The sequence below is a fragment of the Protomyctophum parallelum genome (assembly GCF_964188405.1).
Source record: "Protomyctophum parallelum genome assembly, chromosome: 8".
Lineage (NCBI taxonomy): Eukaryota > Metazoa > Chordata > Actinopteri > Myctophiformes > Myctophidae > Protomyctophum > Protomyctophum parallelum.
In genome coordinates this window covers 41,491,393-41,512,949 of record NC_139703.1, presented here as the reverse complement: position 1 = coordinate 41,512,949, position 21,557 = coordinate 41,491,393, and the positions used below count along the sequence as shown (strand labels likewise).

General features: G+C 42.1%; 1 protein-coding gene across 1 annotated transcript in view; it reads left to right on the top strand.

Moving 5' to 3' along the window:
- The first annotated feature begins 1,238 nt into the window (after positions 1-1,238).
- Positions 1,239-21,557, top strand: part of rap1gapb (RAP1 GTPase activating protein b) — a 94,540-nt gene continuing 74,221 nt past the window's right edge. Inside the window, exons 1-2 of the mRNA XM_083771737.1 lie at positions 1,239-1,384; positions 18,626-18,667. Of these exons, the coding sequence (XP_083627863.1) occupies positions 1,347-1,384; positions 18,626-18,667 (80 nt within the window). The 5' untranslated portion in view covers positions 1,239-1,346. The remainder of the gene's footprint in view (positions 1,385-18,625; positions 18,668-21,557) is intronic.

The window sequence follows — 21,557 nt, the reverse complement described above, 5'->3', positions numbered from 1 at the left end:
GCTGTCTAAGAGGACGCAGTTTTTAGGATTCTTCTTTTTAGACCAAAAACAAGCTTGATTTGCGTCTTATTTCTCTAAACGATATGATCCTAGCTTACAAAAATATGTATGTTTTGGGTGGATTAAATAACATTCGCGGGACATTTTACATAGCAGATTTTTACTTCCTGACTCTGTTTCCGGCAATACCGGCTTTCAATTTAAGAGTAGAATTATTTGTGGTGCTCTGAGCCAACCACCAGATGGTGCTATTGCGCTGAATGAGTTTGAAAGGTTCAGTGGTCAAGGTCACAGTCAATCGCAGGCAGATGGATCCATTTTCATGAAACGTCGGTGGGAATGATCAGGAGAGGAGATGATCAACTTAGATCAATTAGGTCACAATCAATGTTGTCGTCATAATTGAGAATGCATATTTTCGTGACTTTGTGGGACTGATCAGTAGGCCCAGGAAGAGGTGAAGGTCACAATGGAGAGATGTAGAACAAGAGCTTGTAGATCTGCTATTTTTCAATAGCTAAAGCATAACATAATGGGATAAGCAAAGTAAGAAAAGAGAAAGTGTCGGTAGGCCAATCAGAGGCAGGTCTTTATGCAACTGGGCCGTGATTTTGAATCACACTGCAGGTGAGGCGGGGAGGGTGTGCACCCGCAGGTGAGTCTAGACAGGTACTATGTGCTTAAATTGAACACCCTGGGATAGCCTTTACTGCTCCATTTGGTATGACAAGGGGATCATTTAACCACTTAAGCCTATTCTATTCTATCCTTTCCTTTTTATTTTTTCTTCTTAATATAAATTAAAAGACAAAGATTTAAGCCAATCTACAAGCTCACAACGTATCGCAATGTGTTGTGAGCTTGTAGACCTTTCGAATTTTTCAACAAGGTGTGAGTTTGTATATCTGCTATTTTATGTGCGCGACTAAACCAGACTTTACCTGTTGAGAGCAGTGGTGGGGGAGTTGTCTCTTCTCCCTGACAGACTGAAGTGTGTGTGTGTGTGTGTGGGGGGGAGCTTGTTACCAGGGAAACCTTTCGGTCAGACAAACGGTAGCAGCTACTGGGGAGGGAGGGAGGGAGGCAGGCAGTCAGAAAGGTGGAGGGCAGGCAGGGGTGTGTTTGTACACATTGAATGTACTCTGCCAAAACACAGACACTCATACTCACTCTGTCTAGAGGTTTAAAGACGAGGTCAAGACAAGGAGAGAGAGAGAGAGACACACACAGAGCTGGAGAGATACTGAGAGAGGAAAGTGTTGGAGTGTCTAAGTGCTGTGAACTTCACTGATATTCAGCTCTACGATACGTGTCCGCTGGGTAATCGCCCTCCACCCTTCAGCAGGATGCGGAAACGGAGTCACACTGTTGGAGCCTTCGGCGGGTAAGGATAACTGAAGAACAATTAAGTAGAGGTGCAACAGTTACTTGAACTAATCGAACCGGAATTTTAACATTTTAAATATATTTTTCAGGGGGGGAGGGGGAGCAGTGAGAATTTCAGCTACATGCTGAAGTAGTTTAGAGCAGTGGTTCTGAAACATTTTCATGTCAAGGATGCCCAAATTGGGGTATGTACAGTATTTGTCTACCGACCCCTATTTGGAAAATATTTAGTTCAGATGATCCCCCTAAGAGAATATTTTTCAAAATAGAAGATCTACAAGCTCACATCGGCATACATTGTCAGCTTGTAAATCTGCTATATTTGAATAGCCAAAAAATAAAACGGAGCTTAAGTGTTTACTTTAAACTGTTCCTGATTTTGCTGGGGAAAATAAAAAAATAGATTTGTACACTGTCAGGGTTGAATAAACACTCACTTTAGAGAATGTAGATTGGGGTCCCAGAGATTAAAACAATCAAACAAAATGCATCAATGGGGGTCTGTGGCCTAATGCATACAGTATCAAATGAGGGTCCGTGGTATCCTGGCACCAGCCCCTGAATGGCTAGCCACACCAACGGCGTCAACTCCGCGGGTGCTCAGGAGCAGAAGCACCCACAGGCAAAATAATAAGCCAATATCAATATGCAGTATATGCACCCACTGTCCACCGCCGTTATAGGAACCTGACGACCTCTGACACACTCACTTCTTCAATAATTAATGAAATGAAGTGTCAGGCTAGGTTCGTGGCCTAATGCATATCAAACTGGGGGTCCTTGAAATGAAATGAAAAGGTTTGAGAAGAGGTTTAGGGCACTCTGTCAGAAGCTGCATGACTGTACAGAGTACCTGTCTGAGCTCATTGTCTGGTCGGTGCAAGCCACTGTCTGTCTTGACGGGTGGGCAGAGAAAGGTGCGAGAGGTGACCCCGGGGGAGGTGCACTGCTTCTAGCTGCTGCAACATCATTATCACGCCTAGATGACATTGACAAGGTCATTTATTATCTTGCCTGTTCTCTGCTCTGTCATAGATTAGGCCTCTCAGCAGCCAATGCGAGATTACTATTAGTAGATGTGTTGCCCCCGCACGTGCGCTGCGTGCGTGTGCACGGACCACTCGTTGAAAACCACTGATGTAGATGAATGGAAAGAGTGTATGAAGGTGTGTAATTGTGTATGTGTTAATATCAGCAGGATCAGAGAATGACAGAGAAATAATCTTGAAAATAAAAGTGGTTACAGTAGGCTTACTTTTGTTGAACCAGATGAGGGATCCATGACTGCAGAATGTACAGTAAACAAAAAAGCCATGTGGATGCATATGTCTTTATTCCACCCGGAACATTCATTTTATAAATGCGATCATTGGTTGTTTATTTAGTTTGGGCTGTTAAAAAAGCTTGTTTTGACCAAAAACGAGATAAATCCAGGCAGTGAGGCTGTTATTTACCTACAACAACATAACAGGCTTTCCCACCTTGCGCTTGCAAGAGGGAAGAAAACTACAACACAGCTTTTTTTGTGTGATGACATCCCCCACTTAAAACAAGTAGTGCAGCAAATGAAACATGAGGAACAGAACAGGGTGCAAAGTGTATTTATTCTTGTTTATTTGTTCAATGGGGAGGGGGCGCCTAGTCACCCCACCAGAGATTTTATTTTATTTCTTTTTTCTTTTTCTTTTAATTTATTTCAAAAAATATATATTTTTGGAGTGCCCCTAATGACCTGGCACCCTAGGCGAGGAACTGTCTTGCTTGCAGGAAAAACCGGGCCTGGTCCTGACGTCACTATCGCTCATCCCCTGGTTTGCGGAAGTAATTTCTCTATGGGGAATAACATTGGGTCATCTTTAAATCGTCTCATAAGCATTGTGGTCCAAAAAAATTAATAAACAAACTATTTTGGCGATATTGTCGAGGAGGTGTCTTTATACCGTTTACGACAGTCAGTCACACATACTGTATACATTCTGTTTCTGCAAAATACTGTCTGTTTCGTCCGTCCGTCCGTCTGTCTGTTCGCCCGGCAGCCCCGAAACGGATGTATTTCTTTCCGACTGACTGACTGACCTGTGCATTGGAGCGGCTGCACTGCTCAAAAAAGTCTGGGAATTGAGAATGGGGAAAAAACACAAACCGGGTAGCATGTGAAATTATGTCAGACTTTGGTGCTCTAGCGAGCAAGCTACCAAAACGCTGATGAGGTCAGTGGGTGAAAGTCGAGAGATAACGAAAAAAGCAATACCAAAACATGACCTCTGTTCAGTGTGGTTGGCTCGATGGGATTGTTATTGAGTGTGCCTCATTAGTTTTTCAATGTGGTTAACAAGAATAACTACTGGGCTGTTTGCTACTGTAGCTGGCATCAAAAATATTCCCTGCAATTCAAACAAAATATGTGTTATTTTATGAGAGGAACTGTTTTTTCTTCAGTTCTTGGGTAAAGGTTTCCATTGAAGTTCACAGGGGGGAGAAAACATGTCATTCAACACCTGCTGGCTGCCTCTTTGTTTACTCTAAATTGACTCGAGCATGAGCGTGACATGTCATTTATTCTGTTGAAGCAACAGGCTAATGGAGAAAAAGACCCAGATATTTTGGTCAATTATCTGTGTATTCCATATGCATATTTGTGACAGTCTTTGTATGGCAGTATGCAGACTATGTGCACCCTTGGAATGTGAGGGCTTCATTCAATAGGACTCTTTTCAGTGAGACCTCTGAGCTTGTGAGCCGGTGAAGCGCTCAGTCATGCAATGTAAACGCCATCAGAATTCAGCAGACACTGAAATCACTCCTACAATAGTGTTTTGCAGTCCCTGGGCAGCACCAAGTCTGCCTGCAAAACACTCTTCAGGGATGTACTCCGGGCCATCCAGAGCAAGCATATTATCTATACCGCCAGTGGTTCCCAAACACTGTGTCGGGACCAATTTATGGGTTATCTACCCATATTTCAATTATTATTCATAAAGGTCCTTTAAAAAAATCCTACAAAAAAAGAAAATAAGTAGTATTAGTGAGAATTGCCAATCTAGCTCACAACGTGTCATTATATTTTTTAACTATTAAATAGGGCATAAGTTGTTAATTCATGATGTTTGGGTATACTGGGGAGACACCAAATTCATGTTTTGGGTATAAAACGATTGGGAAACACTGTCCTATAGGATTTGGAATGACCACATTTAGTGTGCTGTGTAGCAAATTGTGGAATTGCTGCAATTGCATGAGATTTGCTAATTTAAATGACTATAAAGCACTGATGCAACTCTGGGGGAACATTTGAATGACATTTCTCAATTAATGCAGTGCTGGTGAGTTAGGATTTGCAGAAAATGAATCGTTACAATGATTTATTCAGCCTGCGCCCTGTGTGCTCTGAGCCAAAGATATTTCCATTCCATTGTTGTATCTTTTCTTGCTACTTGTTTTGTGAGATCAAAGTTAATTGATTTGTCTTCTTCCTGGACTACATCTCTCATCTGATCTATCGGTGCGCGTGGTAATTAAGTGCTTAGTTTCAGGGTCAATGAGGTTGTGTTTACCTGTGGCCATTTTGTAGTCTTTCCATCAACAGTACTTCAGGAGGGAAATGGGAAATAATTTGCAGAGTATATGGTTGTAACTCGTTTGTGATGCATATTTTAAGATGATTGTTTGTTTGCCATATCAGGTGGTTGAGCTATTATTTGGCATGAATGCAACTATTGACAAATATGCAGGAATACCAAAGTCCCATAGTCGATGGTTGATTGTCAGTATGCCAACGTTTATCTCCTTGTGAAAGGAACAAGCTTTGACACATTAGCGCCAAGTTGTTAATCTGTAAAAATTTGTTTTCTGTCATCTTTTCTCAAATGGCTAATTATCCAACAAAAGCATTGAAAAAATGGTCTTTGTTAAAAACAGATTGGATAGAACAAGTCTCTGAAGGGAAGTGAACATGTAAAGCTTTAAGGTGCTTTACGTACTGTAGATTGTGCATTACATTCACCCATTCACACACCAATGGCAGAGGAAGGCACCAACCTGCTCAGGGGTTCAGTGTCTTGCTCAAAGACACGTTGACACTAACTCCAGCGGAGCCCAGGATCGAACTGGGAACCTTCGCTTCCCAACTGGCCACTCTACCCCTGAGCCACTGCCGCCCATTACATATAACAAAAATTGCTGAATGCTTTACCGAGGAAAACAATAAGCCTTGAACAATCTGAATAATTTGTCTTCTGTGTTCATGTCCTTGGTGACATTGTTGTAGCACAATTCTCCACAATTAGCAGATAATGTGGAATATTTGCACAAAGACAATTTACTAACAGGATTAGAAATTACATCCCAACAGTTGTATTATTGACTGCCAATTTCTTTATAGATGGAGCATTATTTTCTGAACAATAAGACTACTTTAGGCCTACATTCAGACTCACTAATTACGTGAAAGAGGCAAAATGATTGGTTTGGTAAAACCAGTGCATTGTGGAAAGTGGAATAGGATGCTGGGTATTTGTTTTCTCAGAATGGCGGTTAGGTAGGGAATAGGGATTATATCATTAATCACTATTTAATTTTAACCCATTAAGACTGGGAAAGCCTGTATGTTGTTATACCTTTATAACCGAGAAGGCGTCTGTGTATGTTGCTATATGTACAGTATATAGCAACAGGAATTTCTTAATTTTTTAAATTTTGGATTAGAATTTAGAAACTTAGAATCGGCCGCAGGTCTTCCCTCATAAACCCCCATGAAAAGAAACAAGCATGGTCATCGCCCCCTCACAATGGCCATTACACAAACCTAGACCCAAGGTTGCGATGGTAAACTGGGATGGAGCACATCCCAGTTGTGGCTTCTTGATGATATTTTGCGAGGCTTAACAATACCCTGTGAGCCCATTCCTTCCTGAAGAGCAGCATATTTGAGGATTCAGTTTACGTGCACAAAACCAATTACAGTAGCTGTAGTAGTGTGGAGCTTCGTCTTGCGGGTTTTGAGTGTTTTTGAATTTCCAGAGCGTAGGGAGCGGGTGGATGTCGGGGGGTTTGATGAGTTCCTTTAGATAGGAGGGAGCATTGCTGTCGATGCACTGATGGGTAAGGAGGGAGACCTTGTACTCTATCCTAAAGGAGACTCCGGGGAAGGCAGTCAATGGAGTACGGATGTGATGATATGTTCATGTTTCCGCACTCTCAGCAGGATCCTAGTAGCACTAGTCTGTTCTGGATGTGCTGGAGCTTCTGGATGCTCCTGCCAGGGATCCCAATTAGAAGTGCGTTGCGGTAGTAAAGCCTTGACGAGACAAAGGAGTGAACAAGGCCTCTGGCAGGGAGAGTGTGGGACGGAGTCTGCTATGTTTCGTGAGATGAGAGAGATGAGATATACTTTATTAATCCCCGAGGGGAAATTGAAGCGTTCCAACAGCATAATGTGACACATAAAAAGCTAAAACAACTGGACAGACAGAAGAACACAAAACAGACACAAATGGACATAAGCACACAAGACCAGGACCACCAAGGACCATATGCCATTTGGGGGGAGGCAGTTCTTATGCATTCGCATTGTAGAGTCGCAGTTTGCATGAAAGAGTCTGTGTCGTTCCGTGTGCATCCTCTGGGGGAATATGAGCCAACGGCTGAAAGTGCTCATCCTATCCTGCAGCACACCATGGCCATCTGCCACAACAGACTGGTAGAACATCACCAGTAGCCTGCTACACACACCAAAGGACTTGAGCCTCCTCCTTCTGAGGTGGAAGAATGAGATTTTGCACAGGTGTTTAAAGCTTGCAGCTTGTTTATCGGTGGCCATTCTATGGGACGGATGTTTCACAGGTGGCCCAGGACTGGTCAGGATGTTGCATTTCATAAGGGTGATGCAGCCGATTGCGTTGAGCTCTGTGAGAAAACATTGTGGTAGGAGTGAAGTAGGCGATTACCCTTTGAGAAGCCTGCACAGCTCTCGGCATACAGGGTCTGCAGGTGGTAGGCAGGTGGGTATTTGCTAAAGGGGCAGAAACAGTGTTGGATGCCAGTCCGGCACCTGGGGCATAGACAGACCATGAACTCTCAATAGCCTTTATTTATGAGGCTTCACAGAGGACGTCACATGATCACATGAAAGCCGTACAACAAAAATGTTGTGTCAAACCATGTGAGTTCCATTGGAACTGCATTGGGGCGGCCATGACACTTTTTTTACATCTAGCATGCAACAATGTTGTATGCTAGATGTGAAGGTGTGAGTGATTTAGGCTTCACACCTTAGCATCTAGCATACAACATTGATGCATACTAGATGTATACAAAGGGTTTGTCTTGCCCCAATGCATTTCCAATGGAAGTCACATGGCTTGACACAACATTTTTGTTGTACGGTTTTCGGCTGTGTTTCGACTGCCCCCCTCCCCCTCATACAAAAAAATGTTGTGTCAAACCATGTGACTCCCATTGGAAATGAATTGCGAGCTTGCATCAGTCAATAAGTCTCATGCATCAGCTCAATCTGTTGTGCACGTGTGAGTCAGGCCTTACTCTGCATATCAAATTAGTGTTTGTATGATTAGAAGACCCAGCAAAAAGCAAAGAAGACTTTTCCTTTTCCCCAGACTTTCAGAGATAACATTTTATATTTTTATTTGTTTTACTATACTGAAGATTTTATTGTTGTTTTTTTTGTATATGATCATTTCTTGAACAGTACGATACAGTATGGTATCCAGAAAGTAAACCTAAATAAATAAATACTGTACATCTGAAGTACTTGCTAAGCCTTTCACAGTGCTGTGTATGTATGCTTTTAGTAGGCCTGATTGTAACCTTTTGCCATTTTGTGCAAAATAAAACATAGGCCTCTGTGGCAAATGGAGGTCTAGTTTGTTGTCATGTTGCTCTGTTTCCATCTCCTGACTGTTAACATAACAACACAGAAGCACCTCATGTCAGCAGAAAGATGAGAACCAAGCGGGCTGCTGGCTGACAACCTTACTGTTTCCACTCTCAATACTGGGAAACAAACACGGCTCCAATGTCAAATTAGCAACCGACTGAACTGACATTGGAATGTCAAAACAAAATAGTAGTAGTAGACGGAAGACTATGAATACATTTTAGTATCGACAACTAACTACATAGTGGGTGTACTTTATCTTGTTATCTCATTTTGTGTGTTCATGCCGTGCAAGGTGAATCTTTTGTGAGATTACAACGTCTGGTTTCGGACACTTGCATGTCTTTCAATTGCGTTTTCTTACATCACCTCATGGGTTCGCATAGGTTTTTTTAATCAACTTAAACGGATGAGATGCAATTGAGAGAAAGCGAGGGGGCAGATATAGATTGAGAGAATTAATGGTAGGGGAGAGAGAGATTGAGAGAATTAATGGTAGGGGGGGGGAGAGAGAGAGAGAGAGAGAATATCTCTGGATCAACGAGACTGTCAAGGAGATGCAGAGGGAGGCGGAGATAGATATGATTTGGACAAAAAGAGCAGTGGTGAAAGTATGTTTTTACTTAAGCCTATTTGTCCTTGTTTTTTCTCGGCTTGACTACTGCAATGCGCTCTTTTCAGGACTGCCTAAGAAAACAACTGACAGACTTCAACTTGTCCAAAATGCAGCAGCTAGAGTTTTAACTAGAACTAAGATGAGAGAACATATTACTCCAGTTTTGGCATCACTGCACTGGCTTCCTGTTGTTTTTAGGATTGATTTTAAAATTATTTTACTTGTCTATAAAGCTCTCAATGGTCTCGCACCTTCCTACCTACATGACTGCCTGCCTAAATATGTCCCAAACCGGCCCCTAAGGTCTTCCACTGCTGGCCTGCTCGCTTTGCCTAAAAAAATGGCAACTAAAAAATACGGGGAAGCAGCTTTTTGCTTCTACGGGCCGTCGGCATGGAACAAGCTCCCACTGTACCTTCGTCAGGCAGTCTCTGTAGACATTTTTAAAGCTCAGCTCAAGACCCACCTCTACAACATTGCTTTTAAGTGATCTTTTATTTTTTGTTATTCACGTCCTCACTGTATTGTATTACTGCTTGTTTTTTAATGTCGTTGCCTTATTTTATCTGTTCTTATCTTTGTACCACTGCCTTCTCCTGATTTGACACTGCGTTATTGTCCTATTGTTTTAACTGCATGCCTGTTTTAATGCTGTTTTGTTTTGCTTTTGTTTTTATTATTTTTTCTGCTCTGTAAAGCACTTTGAGCTACATTTATGTATGAAAGGTGCTATATAAATAAAGTTTATTATTATTATTATTATTATTATTATTAAGTTAACGTAGCAATACCACAATAAATACTCCATAGGTCAAGGCCTGTATTTAAAATTTACGTTTTTCTAAAAGTATTAGCATCAAAACACACTAGTATCTAATAGCAGGTCTGGTTTGGCTATTTTCAAATAGCCTCTGTATAAAATAGCGCTTATAAAATAGGGGTTCATGTGCATTATTAAAATCTGCAAATTAAGTAACTAGTAATACTAATTGTAGTGAAGTAAAAAGGTAAATTATTTGCCTCTGAGATATACAGTAGTGGAGTTGAAGTACACGTAAATGAAGTAATGAAAATTGGAAATACTAAATACTTAAGTACAGTCCCTTTCCAGCACTGGCTGCTAAGAGGCATCCAGCTCCGTTCTGACCACCCAGCCCCACTCTGCCCCCCAGTGGTGTACTCACACTGCTGAATGTTGTTGCACTATCCTCAACATTGTATTGGCTGTACTAATGAAATCCATCCAGAACCCCCAGCCAGCAAGACTTCAAAACAGTATTAAACCCCCTCCCCCAAAAAATGAATAAAACTTCTCTATGAATATTTTATGGTAATATTATACTGTGGTTGATTCCCAGTGAGTTTAGGCCATTAGAATGCATCCGGTGTTCCGGATTCTTATTGGTTAAATCTCAATTGGATGCTGATGTCTGCGCCTATCTCATTTGTCAGCCTCAAAGATTCTCCCATGTAGAAAGCGGAGCGGGGGAAGGATCAATAACATACGCCATGGAATCAATGTCAACACATTCATATTGACTTGACTTGTAACTGCATGCAAATACATACATCTGTAGGAATTCACAAAGGCTACATGCATAATGCATGAAATGTCCACGCCAAAGGCACATGCAGCAGTGTCTTAGACCTGGGATTGAAGGTGCTAAAGGGAATGGATTGCAGGGATTAGAAAGACACTTTCCTTTTTAAGGTTTACAGTGTGGACTGTGCAGAGAGTTTCGATGACAATGGCGCACATCTTTTAGTCTTAGTGGAGGACTAAGCAGTGATTAGCAGAGCCGTGGCAAAAGGTTTACTCTGAGGTCTGAGCCAGCCCAGGTCATTGATTTAGGGAGGAGAATTTCTGCCTCCCTTGATTGATATGCAGAGTAAATGGTAAGGAAAGCACCTTCCGCCAACAGCCTCCCTTCCCCATCTTCTCTGTGAACAACAGCAATTTGGAAAAGCAGTCAATTTGTTCTCTCTTGCTATCTTTATGTATCTTTTTATCTTTTTTTTTTTTTTTTTACCTTTTTGATAATCCAAAACATACTTCTACAAGCTTCTACGAGCTCACAATGCGTAGCATAGGCGACACATTGTGAGCTTATAGAGCGGCTATTTCAAATGGCTGCAAGGGCTGAAGTGGGTAATGTATCTTTTGTAATAATAAAAATCTACAAAGTAATTAGTAACTAAAGTATTTAAATAAATGCAATGGAGTAAAAGTACAATATTTGGATCCAAATGGTAAGTAAAAGTATTGGAAATATTCAAGTAGCACTAGCCTACTAATACTTATGTACTTATGTACAGTAAATTACTAAAGTAAGTGTACTTAGTTACTTTCGACCACTGCTTGTTTCGTCAATTTTACGCCTCTGTTTTCAAATCACTCAAATCACTCCTGTGACCTTTATGCCATTTAACCCCTGCGGCCCCCACATAGACTCATGACCTTTAACCTTGCCAGTTGCCATCCTTTAAATTTGGTTAGGTGCCTCATGCTGATGCCAGAAGCGGTCATATTTTATTTGATTCTAAAGCATTCGTTTGTTAGTCCAGCATCCTGTTTGTCCAGGGCTCCTCAACGATTACGATGGCTCAGGGGCCACTTGGCAAAAGTCCAAGGGCCGCACGCTAAAAATGTCAGTATTATTTTTAACGTTTACAAATTTATTTTGTAATAGACTACACGACTAGTCTTAAAATGAAGGAAACGCACAGTAAAAAGCCACATTTACATCTATAAGGCCAAACCGCGATGAACAAAAACATTGTGATTAATGATGAAGGCTGAAATGAGGCTGCATTCACGAAATGTGAAGAGAACATAGAATGAACTGTATTATCACAGGTGAATAAATATAGTAAGTAAGTGGTTAATAATCAGCTGACATCAGGCAGCCGCGTATTTTAGGCTCTGCAAGCGACGCAGAGTAGAGGGGGGGTGGAGTGGACAAGCAAAAAATACTCAGTTTAGCAATGTTGTATGAATGCAACACAAACGCTTGAAGAAAACATAATTATGTTTAATGAGATTTTGAGATATCCAGCACTTTTGACTGACACTCACCTCGTTGTAAGTGGAGTTCAGGTTTTTGATGTCAAAGGGCCTCTGGCAGGAGAAATAGTTTCGCTGCAGGAAGAGAAGAGATGGGATTTTAGTATCGATATAGCCAGCAGAACAGATCAAATTGACACCGACAGTGTCATGGTGTTTGTGTGAGTGAGCAGGCGCTCACTTTCTAGATCAGTATAGTTCTAAAAATATATATTTCAAAGACCCCACACAAACAGACTCATACAAATTAATTAAATAATGCCAATGATAGGTATAGGTAGGTATATGCACTGACAAAGGCAAAGTCGTAAATAGGCTATTGTGTTATGACATAGTAAAAAGTGGATATATTATATTGTTAGGCTCCACCACATCAAAACACAATATAACCCAAACTTCCTATATTGTGGGTTTACAAAAACAGCAAGTTTTGGATCATTAACCTATGGATCCATGAGTTATAACCTAATTTAAAGAACGAAAGAAAAAAAGGATATCTATTAGACTAGCTGCACAGCACAGCCTTGACTATACATCATTAGCCCATTAAAACCGTGAAAGCATCTGTGTCATTTTAGATTTTAGTTATATATTATAGCAACATAAGTCTTTCAGAAAACTCTTGTACTCACGCATTGGATCATCTCTCTCTTGAGCTCATCTAAGATCAGCTCTATGGATTCCATATGCTGTGTGAAGTCCCTGACCTCTTCTGTCAATCCAGTCTTGGCTGATGGAAAAACTGTCCTCAAGTAAAACTCCAGAACTTAGTTCATGGCATAGCAGCCGAATGGACTCTGATGAAGAAATTAGTACATTTAGTTAGTTTGATAGTTGATAGTTGATGCAATCAATTTTTTAATGTTTTTTAAATTGTACATTTGGGTAAATTTGCCACATTTGCAAGTAACTCGAAATTTGAAATCAAATCAATAAAAAGTAAAAAACACTTTAAAGGACAACTTTAGTTTTTTTCAACCAAGGTTCATGTTTTAGTTTGTTATTAGATAAAGTAAAAGATGAGTGTTAATCTTTTTTCATTTGCTGCTTTCTTTCGTTTTAGGGAATTTAGCTGTTTTTGACAGGGGGGCGGGGGCATTCGAGCATGGGTCTAAATATGTATTTTTTAACACAATTTTATGGTGATTTCTTTTTTTATGGTTTACTATAGTCCTAATAAACGTCAGGAAATTACATCTGGCCACAGAAGATCACAGGATCTACTGAATGTGAAGGTAGCCTACTGGGGGAAGGCTTATACTGTATGTATACAGTAGGCTCAATATGTTTGTCACATTCAATAGATCCTGTGATCTTTTGTGGCCAGATGTAATTTCCTGGCGTTTATTAGGACTATAGTAAACCATAAAAAAATAAATCACCATAAAATTGTGTTAAAAAATACATATTTAGCCCCATGCTCGAATGCCCCCGCCCCCTGTCAAAAACTGCTAAAATCCCTAAAACGAAAGAAAGCAGCAAACGAAAGAAAATGAACACTCACCTTTTAGTTTCTCTAATAACAACCTAAAACATGAACCTTGGTTGAAAAAAACTAAAGTTGTCCTTTAAGAATTAAGAAAAGTTTAATGCACCAGTGCATTAAACTTGAATGATACTTAAACTTTAATGATATTTAAAAATACTTACATAATAACCTCTGATCTCTGAGAAGCTCTCTCGCAGCTTTCTGAGTCTAGGGAATCCCTCCAAGAATTGGCAGCACTGGTCACGACACAGCGGCGTGCATGCAAGTCATGCTCTGACCGTCTGCTATGGAAGTAGGCTAGTAGTGCGTCTGCAAGTGGAAACCTTCTGAGAAGATGCTTGCTTGCTGGTTCTTGGACGGAAGAATAGAGGGTAAAAAAATCTTCTTGTCAAATGATTGGCAGAAGAGCAGATGTTGTATACCCTGCACTGTCCTTGGTCACTGCATTTATAATCCTGTCCAAATGGGAATCCCCGTTTGGGGGGAGGGCAGTAACTGGAATTGTTTCGGGGTTAACATAATATTCATCATGCAACCTCCTTACAAACATTAACGTGAATTGAGATAATCCTGTTGATTAATTGGCTTGAATATAATGTGATCATTATTATTAATTCGTTTTTCATCATAAATTAAGTAATAATTATAGCCTAATCATTTGCATAAATATAATAGCTATATAATACGTAATATTACAAACTATTATTGTAGGTGGTGTACTAGTGTAGCTTTGCATCTATTGCATCTGCCCGTGTGAAAGCAGCATAACGTCGTGGAGGGATACGAACGTCTGTAACCCCCCCCCCCCCCCCCCCCCACTCACTCTTGAACGAAGTTGAACGAGAAAAAGTGACGTTCACACACGCCAGAAATGAACGCGTTCACAATGCCGTTCATCAGGCAGAAATACAGTACGTTCAGTTCACGTTCAGTCCAAATGAGAACGCGTTCGTGAACTATCGTTCTTTGAACGTGTTCGGGTACAACACTGCTCATCATGCCATTCACTGTCCCTTCCAGGCCCTTGGATGGTTGGTGCATGCAGGCTTTGTACATCCTGGAATATAGATCACCAGGATAGAGATGTTTCATGATATAGAGAAAGGTCTCAACTTTGTACTGAGTGACCAACTAACCTCTGGAGAAGGAAGGAAGTTCATGCTATAGAAAAATGTCCCCATAGCACAACAGTCTCTGAGGCTCTCTTTGTGTACGTCAGACATGCACTTGCCCACCCCAGATATGGTGACCTCATCTGACCCATATAACCTTTTAAAAGATATTTGTAGTCCAGTGCATAGGATTCTTATTAGTGTGTAAACAAAAGTGTGTAAACACAAACATTGAAGTCAAAAGTAAGGACGCAAATTGTGATTGGCCAGTGTTTGATTGGATGGGAGATGTGGCATTGGTTGAGAATGAGATGATGTATGATGATATGATTTTTGAACCTGAGGAAGGTTGAATGACCGAAACGTTGCTTTAAATACATTATGCTACGTGTACCTTTGCAAGTGGCAGTGTGCAGGTCATCTTTTTTTAATAATAACCAATCTTCCATAAGAAACACCAGGCTGTCAGCCTGTCTACCTGCTGTCGTGGTAGCGCGCACGTGTCACGTGATACGGCAGCAGCAGAGCGGATGTTTTGAAAATGACCATGCCGATAATTTCCATCGCATGCATCAGCAGAAAGGTTAGCTTTACTCTACAAAAAAGACATAAAGACAGCTGCTTTCCTTTATAAAAGGGCTCAATTAAAGATCTGACCGAGCTCCTGTTCTGTTACTGAGAAATGCCTCCATTGTGCCACAGTGCAGTGACAAATCAAATAAAGTCCTAGTGTTACGCCTATTTGTAGTCTGCTTTGTGCTTGTGTGGATGTGTAGTGTGCACGCACGCACGGCACGGGCACACACATAACTAGACAAAGTGCCAATCGGCACAGGTCTCCACCAGGGCAGGTCAGGTTGTGGCCTCATGGTGGCGCTATAACAGGCTGTTGAGGAAGATTTGGGCCGGAGGTTCGTGTTCGAGGGATGCAGGTACAATGTTTTTCCATGTGTGCATACATAAGTTGTATACAGATCGATGCAGTTATAGCTAAAAACAGGAATTGGCCTGTTATAGCGCCACCGTGAGGCTGATTTTGAGGAAAAAATTGTGGCATGTCGTCCTCGGCCTAGTGAAAATGTGCGTGTATAATTTAACGGAAATTGCACACTGTGTTTGTGATTTGTGGCCTTTTTTCGAAATGGACGAATCGTGTGAGCTTTGGAAGCCAATCTTAGCCAATCAGGATGGAAGATGGGAAATGGTGCCGCTCCGTGTTGATCACATGACTATGGAGATAGTGTATACAGATTTGCGTGAAATTTGGATAAAATCTGAAGGAGTAATAATAGAAAATGTGTTTTACATATGTCGGCCTCCTGGTGGCGCTATAAAGAGCAGACAAAAATTCCAGGCAAAGGTTTTTCCTTGGCCTCTAGGGAGTTGGCATACAAAGTTATCCACAGATCCGTGCAGTTAGAGGTAAAAACACTTTTCGGCCAGTTATAGCGCCACCTTGAGTCTGAGTTGAAATTGTTCATGTGGCATTTCGTCCTGGGCCTAGTGGGAATGTGGGTGCACAATTTCAGGGAAATCACGCGATGTGTTCATGATTTGCAGCATTTTGTTTGAAACTGAGCACTCCTGTGAACTTTGGAAGCCAATCTTAACCAATCAGAATGGAGTCTGAGAAATGTGAAAGACCGGTTTCGTTGAATGGCTCTAGAGAGACTGTGTACCAATTTGCGTGATGTTTGGACAAAATCTGTAGGTGTACTGTGCAAAAACTTGTTTTGCACAAAGCGGCCTCCTGGTGGCGCTATAACAGGCCGTTCTGGAAAGTTTGGGGCAGAGGTTCATCGTTGGCATCCAGGGAGTTTGTGTGCAAAATTTGGCATCGACCGGGTTAACGGTGGCCGAGATTAGCTGCTCACGGACGGACGGACGGACACACACACGGACGGAGTGCAAAACATACTCTCCCCACATGCCTTCGGCCTGGTGGAGACAATTATGAGTGAATAGTGATACCACGCTCTCTATAATGTACATATAATGCGCTATTTTGGCACAGAATGATGCTTTTGTCCTCAGCATATGGACACGCCAAAGGTACAGTACCCTATCCCAGGCATCACTGTATATGACATTGCCTATCATGAGAACACGTTGCTGGAACTCTGCCTGAATGTGTGGCTGAGCAGCACATATATAGCATGCCAAATGCCACCTTTTGCTTTTGTTGAGTAGCCAAAGCAATCAGAGGAGAGGCACCAAGCAATTAGACTTTTGAATATGGACAAGGAATTGTGTTCTCACTTCTCAGACATGAATAGATAAATGTGATTGTTTTTCAATTAATAATATGAAGATTGGCTTTTTGAGCTGTGCATGCCGCTCCAACATTTGACCGTGTGTGTTTGGTATGACAGTATATGACCATGTCGGTAGGGGCGGCAGTAGACTGGAACTCACCTATGCTTTCTATGGCAGGATCCGCCGGGAGAAACTACACACAGCTGCAGGACATGAGACTAATTAATTAGAGCGACAGAGAGAGAGAGAGGAGTGTACGTGTGTGCGTGTGACGTGTGTACGTTAATTTAACGACGATCAGAAATCAGCAGAGAGGGAGCGATGTTTGCACTACTGTATGTTGAATTGAAGTGGACTTGGCCCCAGACTTTTTTTTCTCTCCCTGGAAATAAAAACGTCTGAGTTTCCGAGGCTAGGGCGGCAGTGGCTCAGGGGTAGAGTGATCGGATGGGAAGTTCAAACCTGGGCTCCCCCAGAGAGTCGAAGTGTCCTTGTGCAAGACTCTGAACCCCTAATTGCTCCCGATGTGCAGGTTGGTGCCTTGCATGGTTTCCTCCGCCATTGGTGTGTGAAAGTGTGTGAATGGGTGAATGTAATGCACAATCCAAGGCGCTATATAAATGCACCATTTACCATTTGTCTATATCAGCACGAGCGTCTGTCTACGTATATCTAGCACGACTCATTGACCTGCAGCTGCATTGGGATTGCATTTGGGTCAACTCAACACAGACAGACACACACACACACACACACACACACACACACACACACACACACACACACACACACACACACACACACACACATGTATTTTTAAGGTGTGACGATGAACAATGTCTTTCTGATTCCTGACCAACATCAGGGTCCGGAGCGCTGTAGCTCCGCTTTCACGCCGCAGTCTCTTTGTAGGTGTTGCGCCTCCTTATCCTTAAGGGCAGCAAACGGCGTGTGTCAAAACAGCTGCCTCCATTATTTTCAAAGGAACTACACTGCCAGCGTCAGACGCGCGTTCACCCCTCGTCCGCCGCTCTGATGCGCCGCTGTTCTTTTTCCAGGCGTTGCCGCGTGGCGAAAAATGATTTTCTTTTACTACAATCTGTACAAAGTTGGCATCCGTGCGGCTGCGTGCCGCGACACCGCCCCCTGATGGTGCTTATGGGCAGCACTTCACGTGCGTTCATACTGTGCTACGCTGCACAGCCTGTGTGTGTGTTGCCCTTTAGCTGCGCTGTGCCTTGGGTTGGCAGTTGGAGAGACTGAGTAGATGAGGACAGGGGACAGTGATGTCTTTATCTTAATTCTTTCAGTGGTCCTTTGACATCTGTGGTGTTTAGAAACTGCAGATTGTATTTGATCAACCTAAAGGCTAAATATAGGGGCTTTGCTTGTGAAAATGAGTTGCTCAGGTATCCGCTGGATATTCAGTCTAAACAGATTAAGATTGTGATCATCGGATATCTCAGTCTGATTTTGTCAATCTGCACCGATGTGCCCAAAAGCATTAAGCACATGAACCCTATAGTGTTCCAATTCGGGGCACATCATAATAAGGTAAACATTCAGCAAAAAAACAAAAACTAATGTCAATGCTTAGTTATATTAAAATATATATATATTTGGTACAATGTAATAAATTTTTTGTCACATTGGTGTCACCTCTAATTTCCTTTTCAGTACAAAATAGCACCTGGTTCTATTTGGGACTACATTTACACACTGAGTCAAATTACGGTGCTCCCAGAAGCTATACTGTGCAGTTGAGGTGACTGGCTAATTATCTATGGTCTCTTTTCTGTCTGCTTAGTGTCGACGAGACTCTCTTCAGGACCAGATCCAGAAGCTTCCGGTGAGTCACATTTTCCCTCCTAAAATTTGCTGTCCGTCCGTGTGTGTCAATCTGTCCGTTCGTCTGTGTGTGTCATTCTGTTCAGCCGTCTGTCTGTCCGTCCGTCAGTCTGTGTGTGTGGCCGTGTGTGTGGCAGCAGTTTCTGGAATGGGTCAAAGCGACAGTCTTCGGCGATTGGTTCATACCAACCAATCATTCAGAATAGTAGGAAAGCAGATGACGTTGTTGTCAATCATGTGGCTATGGCTAACCCAGTTGCTAACCAAACGAACACAGTCAACGAGCGCTACTAGCTCGTGGCTGGGCGGCGGTGGCTCAGGGCCCGTCAGGGGTAGAGTGTCTGGATGGCGGTTTCCAGTTCGAACCCGGACTCCCCCAGAGTTAGTGTTGAAGTGTTCTTGAGCAAGCCATGCACTGAACCCCTAATTGCTCATGCCAATCAGCTGCTGCGATCAGATTTTCGATCGAGACTGACGCCAGAGTCACCAGACCTGAATCGCCAGGACATATGTTTTTAATGGTAGCGATTTAGGGCTGGAGCCAGGCTAGGAGATCTGTGCTCCGAGGAGCCCTTTTTCTAGTTGCTACAAAACACACATCCTTAAGCCCACTTAATCATGCTGTCTTAAAGTATAAACAAGCCATTACTTTCCTGAGGGAACCTGCCCATACTGCTATAATGGAATGAGGCATCTACTTAGAGATCAGTACTAATGAAGATGAACAGGCCTTTACAAAAATGGTGCCTACTTGGCAGGTAGTCACGTGACCCTGCATGGAGGAGAGGGTGGTGTGCGTGTGTGAGTGATGCAAGCACAGGAACAGTAGCAGATGGAGGGAAGACAGGGAGCAGGGTTGTGCGCGGGTTGCCATATGAGCATGTGTAGCATGTACAGCACATGATGCCCCTGTGGACCTGGAGCAGCAAGGCTCCCTGGAAGGTTGGCTGTACCACATTTTATGCACAGGGAAGATATCTATTAATTTCAATTTGAACAGGTGGCCAGCAACAGTACGCAGAAAGTGTCCTCAGTGTTAAGTATCCAGTTGTAACTGTGTATATTTACCTTTACATTATTCTTTACACATTTGTACACGCTCAAAGTGAAATTAACACAGGGGTTTTGCCTGCATTTGTATTGCTACATGGTAATTTGGCACGCCATCGTCATTGTCCCCACCAGGCCGAAGGCATGGGGAGAGTATGTTTAGCTCTCCACCAGGCCGAAGGCCTGGGGAGAGTATGTTTTGCACTCCGTCCGTGTGTGTCAGTACGTGTGTCCGTCAGTCCGTCCATCCATCTGTGTATAGCTAATCTCCGGCACCGTTGGCCCGGGCGATGCCAAACTGTGCACACATACATACATACGATAACCTACCTGACCTGTCTTTCTTTCTTTGCTGGTGTTGTGAGCTGTTCTCTCTCTGTTTGTCTTTCAATCTGAGGATCACAGAATCGACTGCTCATTCAGAATAAAAATGCTCATGTAAACACCTCAGTTTGAATAGAATATTCCATTCCAGTCTGACCGAGGGGTGGTTATATATTAAGCATCGAAAGTTATTTTGCTTACGGGGGCTATTATTTCCATTCTACGGGTCAGCGCACATGCAACTAAGCAATCCTCCACTTTTAATGACACATATGTCTAACGAGCTACACAGGCATACAGTATAAAGCCAGTTTCATATCAGCGGAAGAGAGGCGGAATCTAAGGCTGTGAGTAGGTGATAATTTGGTGGGGGTCATCGGAGGCAATATTAAACTCCAAATTCACAGTGCATTAAAGTGTTAATATTTCCCATGGCCAGGTCTGAGCTGAGCTGCGCTGCGCTGCGCTCTGGATGTTAGGTAATATTTTGCGGATGTGTGTCATACGCGGTTCATTCTTCGACGCATGGCGGTGTTGCGAGTCAAAAATAGCCAGCCTACAGTACATGATAGAGTTTTTATTAAAGTGTCCTACATAAGTCACTCACAAAATTGTACATACATAATGATACATAATACAGAAAATACATAGACAGTTACTTATGGATACAAGCTCACATCGTTGTAAGCTTGTAGGTCTGCTATTTTTGGGCATGCATTGGGAGCTTGTAGATTGGCTATTTTTTCAGAATGTTCGCCTATTAAAGCATGCCCAAATGACTATTTTTGAAAATATGACATACCAAAATAAGGGATGCTAGGTTGAAAGTGGTAAAGAAACTTACTTAAATTATTATTAAAACATATATAAGCATAAAGACTCAAGAGATAATTATCTTGAATCTAGATTCTAGAATCTTCTGTGTCTGAATCCACCTGTTTAGGATGCGACAGTGCATGGTTGCAGTACATCAGGATATGCATAATTTATCTTAATGGCGTTTACTGCCTCCTTTTCAGTCAAAGGCAAAATAATAATTACACGAAGAACAAAATGACATTTTAACAAATACTGTACACTTTTTTGAAAGAAATATACCTCCTTATATAACAATAAGACCTGATGATCATGTTTTAGGGTGGAAAAAAATCACGGCACTCCATCTTTAACAGTGAATGGAGAATCGCCAAAAAAAAAAGTCTAATTGAAGTAAAATTGAGGCCAAAATGAACAACGGCAAATCTGTAAAATATCTTTATGAACTCCAAACAATGCTTGCAGTGTAATCCCAAATGTCCTGTATCGACTTGTATGTTGATACAAACTAAAATATCGTAGTTTTAAAACGACTTCCGGAATGCACCTGGGCAGTGGGCACCATAGGCTTCTATGCATGGGAGCTCCGTTCACACACACATGCATGTGTGTCATTCGTGCATGTATTTTGCAATTGTTTGGGTGCAGTACTCCTTTAAGCTTTGTGTACAGTATACAATGTAGCCTAGTTCTTGCTTACC